At 30.6% G+C, this 14141-nt stretch overlaps 1 protein-coding gene across 1 annotated transcript; it reads right to left on the bottom strand.

Annotated features, from left to right (window-relative positions):
- Positions 1-2860: 2860 nt before the first annotated feature.
- LOC129286309 (probable disease resistance protein At4g27220) lies at positions 2861-11130 on the bottom strand. Its single transcript, XM_054922301.1, has 6 exons — positions 10771-11130; positions 8604-8676; positions 7103-7808; positions 4772-7071; positions 4365-4474; positions 2861-3137 (listed from the first exon to the last, which is right to left on the bottom strand). Exons 3-5 carry the CDS (start codon positions 7727-7729, stop codon positions 4378-4380), a joined length of 3024 nt encoding a protein of 1007 aa, XP_054778276.1. The 5' UTR covers positions 7730-7808; positions 8604-8676; positions 10771-11130; the 3' UTR covers positions 2861-3137; positions 4365-4377.
- Positions 11131-14141: the final 3011 nt, after the last annotated feature.

The raw sequence follows: 14141 nt of genomic DNA, 5'->3' as shown, positions 1-14141 counted from the left end.
TATCTTAATTTCATTTTTTTTAATTATAACGCTAGTGTATTACAAATATGCATTTGCTCTCTTAGTTACATTTCCTTCTACCTTTTTCCGTCCAAGCAGGGGTTTGTAATAAAGTTTTTAATAGAGACTAGCTCAACTCTTATGGCTTGTTCACACAAGATGAATTTTAAGAGATTGGGAATGAGCTTATGAGTGGGCATGGGAATGGGTTTAGGAGTGGGAATAAGTTGTAAAACTTATGCTATGGGCATGCTTAAATAAAAAAAATATTTAATATATGTAATTATATTTTTTTAAAAGACTACAATATCCATGATCTGGAAGGTGAAGGTTAGCCACCCGCAAGCAATTGCTTCCCTCGCCCCATTTACGTATGTACATCACCAAGGGACCAACTAAAGGGCTCATATACAAAAGAAGTTTACTTTCTTCCCAGTTACCTGATTCCACATATCAACACCATATTCATTGCTTCTTCCTCTATAGCTACAAAATATCTTTGTATCTAAGCTGAATGTCAAGTCCCACATCGAAAGGACTTGAAGAGGGTCCTAACTATATAAACGGATGTACTACACACCTTAATGAGCTAGCTTTTGGAGAGAGAGTAATGGCATCGTAATAAAATGATATTAGAATCAGACCTGAGTTTGTCCAGTCGGTGGCCACCTGTGACTGAGGCATCACGGATTGGTCGAGAAAGTTGTCAAGTCCCATATCGGAGGGACTTGGAGAGAGTTTTAGCTATATAAATGGGTACGCTGCATAGCGCATCCTTTAATGAGCTAGCTTTTTGGGAGGAGAGTAATGGCCCCGTGACTTGAAGCTCAAAACCCCATCTCAACACAGATCTTGAACTATACAACCACCAGCGATGGACAGCTGGAGAAAAGAGAGATAGCATCGAACCAGAATCTATTACCAGTCCCATTTGTGCCACTCACTAACGTCGACGATGGTATTCTCAGAGTCTCCCTCCATGGCATTGTTCTCCTTGTTCACATACAAATCGAACATGCTCAGCCATCGTTCTCTTTCTCCTTCTTGAACGTCGCCTTTGTTGCCACTGTTCTTGAGCTTTCTTTGTTCGTCATCACCTGTTTCCAACTCTAGTAAACAAATTTTTCTGTTGATTAGCCACCAACTGTGCACTAGATCGAAGAGGGAGGAGGAGGTGAATGTGGAGACAAAGGAGATAGAGGCAACATTTCGACGATGGAGGTTTAATTGATAAGAAAGGGAGGCATTTTTGTGTGAAAAGTTTAAATCTTCAATGCCCCCTCCCATGTGGGTTTGCTCGATCCCACCTTCATGGGTTTTAACAATCCCAAATAGTAACCAATCATTGTATCGAAGATGATAAAAGGTAGGCTAACTCAATCACAAGCCCAACCCCAACTTTTCAATACCATTTACCAAATAAGGCCTATAAATCTATTCATGAGTCATACATGCTCCTTCTCTTAAAAATTATAGGACATTTTTAATTAAATTATAAGAAATGACTCAATTATAAATTTTATTAATTACACCTTCTAATTAAGAATATTTTAAAAAAAAATTATTAATTGCAACTTGCAAGACCAAAATTCCTCACCAACTAGTGGGAGTAATTAGGTCCAAAAGAAAGAATTAATCTCTCACAATGTGACGAATTAAAGTTAAAATTTCCATCAAGAAATGTACCTACATTTAGTGCCTAACCATGCTTTAAACATGATTGACTCCAATAGGAGGATATTTGGGAATAATAAATAAAAGACCAAAATGTCTTATATTTTTTAACATGAGACTTTAAAAAATGCATTATGATATTAAACAAGGCAGTACTTGGAAAGGATTTTGTTGGTTAACATGCTTCTTTTATTGATCATAATGAATAGTACTACTTATTTTAAACTTGATGCAAAAGGTGTGGCTTAAACTAGTTTTAAGAAAATAAAATGAAAAATTTTAATTAATTAATTTTATTATCTTAGGAAAGTTAACTTCATGAATCAATCAACCTTCCAAATTGAAATTCGTAACGCCCAAGGAGTAGTCTAGCCTTTTGGAATGGTAGATTGTTTATTAGTGTGAGATAATTAGTGGGACCCGTTTCAAAAGATGGACTCATCTTAAACTCTGCCCCTTTGTTCAGATGAAGAGAATAATAGGGAGGGAAAAAAAATAGGAGAGAAAACTCTTAAAAGAAGTAAATTTATTTTATTATTTTTAAAAGTTTATCTTCTAAATTTCTTTATATATATATATATATATATTTTCCTCCTACTTTCCTTCCATTCAAACCACGTCTAAATTTATCACAAAAAATTGGAGGTGCATAAAACTAATTGAATTAACCTCAAACAAGTCAAAACCCATAGAATCAGTGGTTAGACCAATTGAACTTGTCACATTTTTTTCGTTTTTTAAAATTTAGTCAATGTTTCTAAGATACAATTTATGTATATCTATATATATCAAATAAGTATGCTATTTAAAAAAATCAAATAAGTATATAAAAAAGACAAAAATGAACAAATATATGAGAAATATTTAAATATGCATTATAAAATTATAAATTAAGAAATAATATCTATATATTACATAGGATTAAAGTGATAAAGTATCGATGGATATTACCTTTTTTCTATATAATATTTTTATTTGGATTTAATTTTTTTTGTTATTATGGATGATTATTGTTTCTTAATTTACACATATATTTTTAAAATGTATAAACTTATTTATGGCTAGTTCAACAACGATTATGATCCGATCATTAAGGCGTGAATTAATATTTCAACGGGCTTAATGGTGGGGTTGGTTTTCTTAACCTTCCAATGGAGATATATCACACCAAAGAAAACACGTTTTATTCTTGAAGGCATATGCTTGCAATTAACTCAGTCTGAGCACAAATTTAGAAATACCAAATGTACGTGCAGTAGGCACAACACTACAATAACAGGTGCACACAACTAATATGTTTTCTTTCCAAATATCAAACGTTATAAATAAAATCTTGAAGATCAAACAACGAACAACGCTCCTGGATGGAATCAACGATCAAGCATAACTTGTGTAGTGATTGTGGCTTCATGTCCAGATACTGCCTTCATGCCATATTACTGCTGCTTGGACCAAACCTGTCCCTGCATATATCATCAAATGAGTTATATCAATTAAAAAGTGAGAATGACAATAAAGTTCTAAAATAAGTAATCTATAACAGTTTGAAAAATAAATTACAAGTATAGATTCATACAGTTTGAAAATGTTAGCTAGAAAAAAAAAAAAAAGAATAGAAAACAAATGCCAGTTTAAGTAGATGCTCGCTCTGTTTTTCCTATGCAATTTCTGATTTAAGCAATCTAAGTGATGAATGATTATATGACATCCAATTTGGAAAATGCAAGGCAAATAATTAAATTTTCCGCATAATTTTTTTGACACACATATATAAGGTATATGTTAATTATATATGTTTGTCTGTGTTAAGTAATAAAGTGATTGAGTAAAGTATTGTTCTCCCATGGTTGACTCTAAGACTTGTTAAATATCTAGTCACACTATGGCTCAAGTCAAGCATATCATTATCACACAAAGAATGGAAGCAAAATATGAATTAATTAAATCTAAGACAATGTTAATGCTTGGTAATGATGATATTAGAAAAGTGGTGATTTAGAGATTACAACTACTATTATGTTGTGGGGTCTAATTACTCTTTTAATTATAATGAAAGCTGTATTTGCTCGTCTAAAACTCTTATCTTAATTCCCTTCAAATGACTAATAGTTATTCCAATTATATAAATATCTATTTTTTAAGTGATTATTTAATTAGAGGAAGTGTGCATCTGAAGGCATGTTGCAAAGTGTCACGTTCTAATTAAATTCTATTGCCCATGCTATAATCGTGTGTTATGCGTATAATGCATCATGCACGCAAGTTTTGTTGAGCTCAAACGTTGTTTCACCTCAATATTTAATATGGTTTTGAGAAGAAAAATTGAAAAATGATAAGCAAGAAAGCATATATTAAAGTCCAAACCATTCATAGGCTATCAACAATAGACGGGTCAATGTGCTTTGAATACCCTGTGATAGATGCTCTGTTTCTTACCATGCAATTACTAATTTAGGTAACTAAATGATAAATGATCACAGGCATCCTACTAAGCAAACAGAAGCCAAAATCGTTCATAAAAGCATATGCATGCGCAGCTATACAAATCTAGAAAATACATTTGAAAATAGCTTTAAAATCATTCAGATCAAAAGAAACTAATAAGTGCACCCAAATATGTCTTCTTACCAAACATCAAACTTTATAAAAATTAAAATCAGCATTAACAGTAATATAAATTAACAACTCACGTGCGGAATTAAATCAAGATATTGTGGCTCGTTCCATTAGAATACTGCCTTCACGGTATATTACTGCTGCTCGGAGCAAACTCGTCCCTGCATGTCTCCATGCCACATTACTATGAGAAATTGAATAATGTAATAATCAAATTATATGTAGTGGATAAAAAAATTACAACTAAGAAATCATTGTATATTTAATAAGCTTATTGTTTGTAATTAAATCAATACATGTGAATTTTTATATACTATTTATTCTATAACAAATTCTTTAATTATTAATATTTTTAATACTTTTAAAATTCATTTTTTTAATTTAATTGAATAGAAATGTATAAGGCTAAAACACTTAAATCTTCCTTTTACAGTATATATACGTGCGTACTAGGGTAATTGGAAAATCTTTTGAAACATACCGCTTATCGCAATCGACAAAGTATGATTGAAGGAGATTCTTGGCTTCAGGTTGGTCCCATTGCAGCGATTGCCACCATTCATTGTGACATAATATTTGTTGGAGAGTGGTTGATAGTGAGATTTGCTGACCAGCCTCTACTCCAAACAGACCCAAAGGCAACTTCTTCAGAGCATTGCGGCCCACAACTGCAATAGCGCGTAGAGAATTACATTGAATGTTCCCTTTGTATATGCTTTTCAGACTTGACAAATGATACAATTCCAACCTTTGCAATTTTGGAAGGAACACTTTGGCTGCTTGGCTGCTGTCTTCAGCGTTTGTATTCCTCTCCCCTTCAATAATTTCTTCCATATACCAGAAATTGATGATGATAACTTCTTCCAGACTTTTAAGCTCGTCCATGAGCTGCCTTGGGAACAGACATTTCAACGAATTACATTTAAACACATGAATACTCTTGAGGTTCATTAGAGTACATGGTCTCACCACTTTCCCACAGATCATCCTCAACTTTGGCAAATGACTCAGATGCATTGTCTCTAGCCGAGACAAATTATTCTCCTCTGATTCAAAAATGCATTCCAAATCAGGACACCATTTTACTTGGCACCTTTTCAAGTACATTGCATTCCATAAGTGCAAAGACAAGCATTTCATACCGACAAATTGAGATATTATTAACTCCTCTACATTTCGTGGAATCAATGCAGTAATCTCGTCTTCTGAAACATTGCTTCGTTCGTATCCCCCACATATTGCCAAACTAGTTTTCTCAGACAATTCTAGAAGCGCTGATTCTGAAAAGCCGACAAGAAGCTTCAACTCCTTTAATTGATAATACTTCATTAATTTAGCAAATTCCCGATAGTCTTCAAAGTCAAGGAATTGCATGTGTAGAAGAGACAGATTACGACAGGATATGATTTCTTCCACTATCACTGGATACAAGGTGCGATTTGCTCTCACAGATGATACCCCAATCATAGGAGAACCCAACATCAACAAGCCCTCCAGAAGAGTAAATTTGGATACGAGTCCAGCTGGTAAGTTTTGGATAGACGTGTAGGAGAAATCTAGGTGTCTCAAATAAGTCAATTGTTCCATCCCCTGTGGAAGTTCTGTTAAACCTCTAGACAATGAAAAATCTAAGTAGTTCAATTTAGTGAGCCTTTCTAAGGATGGAACTTTATCAAGATTCCAACAGTGGCTCAACAACAAGGCATGTAGATTCTCCAAATTTGAAAGAGACACCGGCAAAACACTAATCCCAGTATAGGAGAGATTAAGAACTTTTAGCCCATGCATGTTGTCAAAGAAGTGGTGTGATATGTCTTCTTCAAATGAGTTGTATTGAAGCAGCAAAGAAGTGAGTCTAGGACACATTGGACTGAAGTCTATAGATTTCACATCATTTCTCGTCAACGATACCCATTCAACATCCTCTCTCCATTCCGGAGGTATTGGTGGCTTTACTCGTCCGATGCCAGCATTCACAATGCATCTAGGCTTTGTACTCAAGATTGGGATGGCCATATCTCTTACCATATCATGCAATTTAACAAATCTCACCCCATTTTCAATCTTCAATTCCAGCAAGCACGCTGATATTAGTTCATCTATAATCATTTGCCCCTTTCGTTTCATAACAGACGTGCTTGGACCTTGCAATAAATCTTCCCACACCCAATAATTAATCAATTCATTCTCCTCAATTAGGTGACCTTTTGGGTATAAACCACAATACAGAAAGCAATGTCGCCTTGTATCATCCTTTAGTTTTGAATAGCTCAACTTCAAACGAGAACATACTACTTCATAAATGTTGTATGTATCAATACTTGAAGTTCTTAACTCTTCCAATGCATTCTCCCACTCTCTCATGTTAGTGGTGTCTCTCAATGCACGTCCAACTGCAACAATAGCTAGAGGCAAACCACCACATTCTTTTGCCACATCCATTGCAATTGATTTTATATTTGGATTTGATAGCACTTGTTCCCCAGCTTTGTCCTTGAAGAGATTCCATGCTTCTTCTTCTAAAAGAACTTTCACTTCCACATTTTTGTCTGTTTCCATCTCTCTGCACACTCTAATGTTTCGAGTTATTATCACTAATTTACAACAATTCTTTACTGTTGGCACAGGGATTCCAACATTTTCAAGATTGACTGGTTCCCAGACATCATCTAAAATCAGTGTAAATTTATTCCTTCTTTTAAAAGTATGAAACAATTTTAAGGCTCTTATTCTTTCATCATCAGTTTCTTTAAAAGTCAAATTCAACTTCACAGCTATATCCTGCTGCAACTTCTCTAGATCATTTGACGCTTCCACCCAAATAACAGTTAAATTCGCTACTATTATTCAACAGGCTATTGTTAATTGCTAACATAATAGTTGTCTTGCCTACTCCTCCCATTCCCCAGACACCAATCCTTCTGGCATTCCTATCAAACAAGAACTCCCAAATCCTCATAAAAGTAAGTTTGTGTGTTTGGTTTTCCATCATTGGCGTTGTAGGCAAAATATCACCTCTTCTGCTTACAGGAATAGCAATATCCTTTGAATCTGGAACAGTCTCTAGAAGTTCACGAATATCTTGGATCTTCTCTTCAACAAGTTCCCCTAACTTGATTCTTGAACAAATAAAACAGCATCCTTTAATTTGCCTATGCGGGCCATTTTCATCCACGAGGTTGCACACTTCTCTTTCTACCTGATCAACTTGCTTAAGCCATGTATTACAGAAATTTGTTGATTCTGCCCCCATTAGATGCTGCAGTTGGTTTATTTCATGTTCAACACCTCTTGCGCGAGCAATCAGCCTATGCATCAAATTATTCAGCTGCCGAATACTCCTCGTGGGTGTTCTCAAGTGCTTGTACTTTGTTCTAACTACTTCATGCAATGAGCAACACAAGCCTATGATGCTTGTCACACTTGCAACAACTTCCATGGAGGCTTCAAAGAATTCAAACAAACCGAGGAATATAAAATGCACAATGCATATTGCAGCAGCTGGTGTATCCTATTAGCTGCATATTGAAAACATTATGAAGGATCAAATATATGATCTTCAAAATTATAAATCGAACAACATGAAGAGCAGGAATATATCTAAACAACTGCATCCCCAAATAATAATGATGAAAAAAAAAAAACACCAAATCAGCAAAAGCCTGCTAGAGCATACATGTATAACTAGAAGAGAAACAAAATGCTGATTTTAGCGGCACACACAAAATTAGAGTATCAAACTAAATTGAATTGAATATTGAGTGTTTCCGTATATGGTTGAAAAATAAAATTTAAACAGGGTGCTGGTAATAGCAAGTAAAATCATAATCTAAGTCGTGCCTTAGAATACTGTCTTTAAAAGTTATTATGTCACACCGGGCTGATCTCATGGCAACCAGCTCCCTAAAATTAAACTGTCACGCCTCAAAAATAGAGGATGACAGGCATAGGATATAAATTGTATCACACATTCTTTAAGACTCAAATCAAGAAAATTTTCCATTTTCAAAAGCATAATTAGATTTGCATTGAAATTATGACATCTTTAATAATATTTCTTTTAATGAAAGTTTTAATATTTTTATAGAAATTTCAACAGAACTTCCCTCATAAATAGGATCTCCCAAAATCTCTATAACAGAAAATATTATAATATGCATTCCACAAAGTAGAACTATATTCCCCAGCCATAGACAGTCAACATAATAAAACAAAAATCAAAATCCTAACTATAGTTAACATGGAGCACCTAAACATAAATCTCAAAATAAAACACATAATTGAATATTTACATCAAAAGAGAAAGGATTTACAAAGATAAATATTCATCCAGCACAATTGCAAGCCCTTAATGATCGGCAGGAGGTCCAACGTTAACTAATGAATCTGAAACCAAAATATTTTACAGTAAATAGCATCCCCAAAAATAAAATTTAAAAGAGCAAAATAATAAACTTACCATTATGTAAAATAATTACAAGGAAAATAATTCAATATAATAACTCACAAAATCTAAAGATATCAATTATAATAATAAAACATGAGTAAATTAAAATTACTTGACTTTGATATGCTAAAAGAGAACAATTTATTTATATTTAAGTAAAGGTAACAAACTTATTAACTACAAATATTGAAAATTCAAACATATTAGCTGAAAACAATCAATATGATATAATCATAAACTTGAAAATTAAGAAATTCCATATAGCTTCAAAAATACTAAACCACTAAATTTACAATAACAAAATAGTCTCAACGCTTTGCTCTTGTAAAATAAAATGGATTTAGTAAATAAATAAAAATAACATCCTTTATTACATAAAATCAATGAAATATGTATTTACAAATCAATCAAAAGCTAATAATTTAAGGACGTTGCAAAACAAGTAACAAATATGAACACATAATTCAGGAGGATAAAATAACCAAACGTCGCTTATACCACGAAAATAAACGTGGACACACAGTTTACGAGAGTAATACTAACCAAACACGGCTCAAAACCACGAAATCAAACGCAAGTACGAGGCCCACGAATAACAAACATGAGTGTGATGCTCACAAAATTCAAACTAGCTAGTCATTATCCAAGACCCCAGGGGCTAACGGAACTATCGTTAGCAACAGTATCCTACTTAAAATCCTCTTAAAAATTACTTTTCAAACATGCGAGAAAATAATCATTTTTAAAATATAATTTTCTTTCTCAATACCAAACTCACATGAATTATCTTATACTTCAATTCAATAATTGTCATAATAAAATTTCATAAATAATGTCCATTCTTGCATTTGTTGAGCAGCCAAAAATTTCAAGAATTTGATAATTAAAAAAATTTCCTTCATCAACCTTAAAAGTATATCTTTTCGAGAAAAATACTAACACAAATCATAATTTAATTATCCATTAAAATTATTCTATAATCTATAAAAAATAGATAATTTAATTAACAAGATTACTAACATATATCATAGTTGTTGATAACAACAATATACATAAAAATATAATAATTTCAATGAATGACTTTTATTAATCAATTAATTGGGGTGCCATTCACTTACTTGCTAAATTTCAAATCCAATAATTTCTTTCCTCAATTCTTATCAAGTCACTCATTTTCCACACACCCTATAAGAAAATGTATAAATAAAACCTCAATTTGCTTCCTGTAGTAATATAAACTTTATTTCACTACTGACACAATCCCAACCAATTGAAAGTATTCAAAATTCAAAAGCCAAAATTCATATCTTAAGGGTTTTCCAAATATCATCACTTACCACCAATTTACTTCATATTACTCCAATCATAACTACTATTTAAATGAGATATGATTTTCTTATATTTTGTGTCAAACACTTTGTGTGCAAAATTTCCAAACACCAATAATTAAATTTATCATACTTCTTTTACCTATTTTTCAAACACCTTAAATATATTCTCAAGATCAAATGATAAACACTACTATAATTATGAATTTATAAATTGCACAATATAAAATTTTTAAAAATTCAACTAACCACACTATTACTCAAGAATCAAATTCTTTGCAATGCTCAAGATAAAACTCACCTAAAAAAATTTTGAATCAATCATGCCTCTCATCACAATAAATAAAATTTTAAAAAAATTAAAATCAAGCAACTTCAAACAAGTATTTCATCGAACACCTTATAAGCACTAACCTCAAATTTTATGCCTAAACCCTTCTCTTCCAACTTCATCCCACCAAATCCTCAAAATCAATCAATCCAAATAAAATTACTTCAGCTTATAAATTCAGACCCGTATATACCATGATGAAACTTTAAGATACATTTCTAGCCCAACTTTGAATTTTCATTTTTTCTCCTCCCCACACAGCACGGGCAGCAGCAGAACCAAAAGAAAAAAAAAAATTAAAATTTCATCTCCATCACTTCACCCACACGCACATAAATTTTCTAAGGAAAGGAGAAGAGATCAAAGCTTCTCACCTCATATAAACCAACACGCATGAACAGGGGGAGGAAGAGAAAGTTGCGCCTGTACAGAGGAGGGAAAAGAGACTGTCGTAGAGCACAGAGAAGAGGTGAACAGATCGGTGACTGATAAAGCAAGCAAAAGAAAGCAAGCCATCTTACACTCATCCTCACAATCACACCATCAGCGCAGAAGAAAGATTTTCGTCGGGCTGGAACAGACGAGAAGAAAGGAAACGGAAGCCATGGGTTGCTGATCAGTGCCGGACGGAGCTGTGGCAAACACGCCGGCGAAGGTTGTAATCGGAAAGGACGAAGGAGAAGGTGCAGTAGAACGATCGAATAATTATTGGATCAGAGCTGCTTCCCTCTCTCCCTCGCAGGTCTCTGGAAAAATCGAAGAGGAAGATACTATATCATATTTGAGAGAACGGCACTTTGGTAATTTACTAAAAAAAATAAAAAAAATAAAAAACAAAAACCAAAACATAATTCTCCCTCTAGTCTCCGTCAAATTCGAACTTGAGACCTACCAAAAACTACCTACCTGCACAGGCACCGCTACACTTCCCTTACTTTCTCGCTTATGCCAAGAATTAATATATTTAAAATAAATACATATTATTATATATTTAATTTTTTTTAAAATTTTTGGATTATTACATAAACAAACTCTTCTTATAAAATGAGCAAGAATATGAAACAACAAAAATTTATGGAATGAACTCAAGCAACAACAAAGATAAAAGTGATATGATAGAAGAGGAGAGAAATCTCGACAATAGCTTAAAAATTGTGGTAAGCACAATTTTTTATAAACAGAAATCACAAAACATTGAACAATAAAGTCACTTTAATCATAATTAAAAAATAGTTTTAGATAATAAACACGTGTTCATTTTTAAATTTTCTACAATTTTATGCTTCGGGATATCTTTCATGCAATTATGCACTCTGGAGTCAAATTTGAGGTTAGATTTGGAATGTTTTATTATTTTTTGAGAAATTTAAAATAAATTATTCAGATTTGGAGTTTCGTATGGGATGAATTATTAATTTTTATATGCATAAAAAAATCTATTTTTATCTATTTAAAATTTAAATATGGTCATGTTTAAATTCAAATTAATATCTATCTATTTAATAACTCTATCCAACCTAATATATGACAAAAATTTAGATTCAATATTTTTTATATATATGACTTAGTAAATTAATATTTATCTAGTAATATTAAGTATCAATATTTTTTGATAAATGATTCGGTAAGGAATTCTTCAGACTTCATATTACAGTTAAAAATCAATCTAGCAATTTCATGCCAAAAAAATAAAAATATCAATCAGATTAATAAAAAGAACCACAATTTCCTTTGTTTTACTTAATATTCCTTAAATTTCCTTTAAATTATTCAAATTAATATATATTTATTTAATAACTCTATCAAACCTAAATATATGGTGAAAACCCGGGTTCATAACTTCAAGTATATATATATTGTTATATATTAGGATCCAAATTTAAATTAATATACATTTGTTTAAATATTTAGAAAAAGAATATGTGCTTTACTATTTAAATCTATCTTCATGAATTTCAAAAAATATATTTATGATAAAGTATAGATATTAATATATTTAATTATTTGGGTCTGATTATATTAAGTTCATATATTAATTTTTTCCATATTTATATAATTTGAATTCTGAACCCATTGTTTGAACTATTAATTTCATATATTAATAATCAGGATTTCATTATGTTAAATTCATATATTAAGTTTGGTAAAATTCAAATTCCTTTAATATCTACACTCAAAAAATAAATATTTAATATCTATTATTTTGATATTTTAATTAAATTACTTCTTAATTTTCCCTCCTAAATGAGCCTTATTGCATTATAAATTACTAGGATATGTTAATAGCACATTTCATACCTTCATGTCCAACTCAATTTTTTAATTGCATTAGGTTTATTCTTCTCTCAACTATTATTCATACTATTCATAGCTTTTACATTTGTGATTTATGCAATTCGTATCATCAATAAAACAAAAAAGGATTAGTGCATTGTAATTAAGGTGATTCACGTTTGAAGATTAACAGGCAGAAATACATCTAAAGAATTCAATAATGTTGAATTAGTTTTCGAGAATGATGGAGTAAGTGTTTATGTTGTACTTCTTTTTTATAATTTGATTACATCAATTATATCTAATATATGATACTTATTTTATCTATGGGACAACATTGCTATAGAGTGACTAAATCTCGGCAATCATTTGAAAGCCTTTTGCAAGACATTTTTGAAAATAGGTTGCATCTCTTTAAAATATACAAAATTTTAAAATTTAGGGGCTCTCAATGTTCTTGATCATGTAAGACAATAGATCATCCTTACAAGATGAACTTTCATATTCTCTACCAATGTGAAGTTGCATCTTGAGATGGGTTCCATCTATCATTTTGGGTTTAATTTTGTTAATATTCTAAAACTTGCAAATAAGGAGGCAACAAATGATAATTACATAGTTGGTATGTATTTAAATTTTTTGAATTTGTTTTTTTGAAAATAATAATGTTTTTATTTAATATGTACAACTCTCCTATCAAATAAAATAAATAGGTTTGAAAGAGTTATTTATTCTTTTGGACCTATTTATTTAATAGATTCAGAGTATGAAGTTGGGTTCCAGATAATTTATCATTTTTATAGATTTTTATTTTATGTTAAATAGATTTATCTATTTGAAATTTAAATTGAACAATTTAAAATGGAGTAAGTAGATTATTTTAAAATTTCATACAATAATAAAATTAAATTCTTGTTATATTTTGACTGGTCCAACTTAAAAAATAACTAATAAAATGTATTGATCTATCTATTTGAAATTCAAATTATTATTTCGTTATGAGACAATTATATAATATCTTTAGATTTATAATATTTTCTCTCATTTAATTAGTTATTTACTGTATACAATCAATAAATTAGGATTTTTAATAAATACAAAAAATATTATATAATTATAATAAATATTAATATTAATATTAAAATTATTTTTAAAATATAAATTTTAACACTAATCAATTAATATTTTTTAGCAACTTTAAATTATGTTCTTTTAGATATTATAATATAGTATTTTAAATTTTATTTTTTATGATAAATTTTATAAATATAATATAATTATTTTTAATCTTTCGTTTTCAATGTATTTTCAATTTAATATTTTATTTTATTTTTAAACATTATTTTTACTTTAAAATTAATTTTTTACTTTTGAAAAATTATTTTATTATGAGATATTTTAATAATTAAATTTCTTTATATTTTTATATATATATATATCATTAATTTTTTATTTAATATCTTTATTTTAA

Source organism: Prosopis cineraria, unplaced genomic scaffold, assembly GCF_029017545.1.
Source record: "Prosopis cineraria cultivar Desert tree isolate PC_DT_omini unplaced genomic scaffold, ASM2901754v1 PC11, whole genome shotgun sequence".
Lineage (NCBI taxonomy): Eukaryota > Viridiplantae > Streptophyta > Magnoliopsida > Fabales > Fabaceae > Prosopis > Prosopis cineraria.
This window is presented reverse-complemented; position numbering and strand designations above follow the sequence as displayed.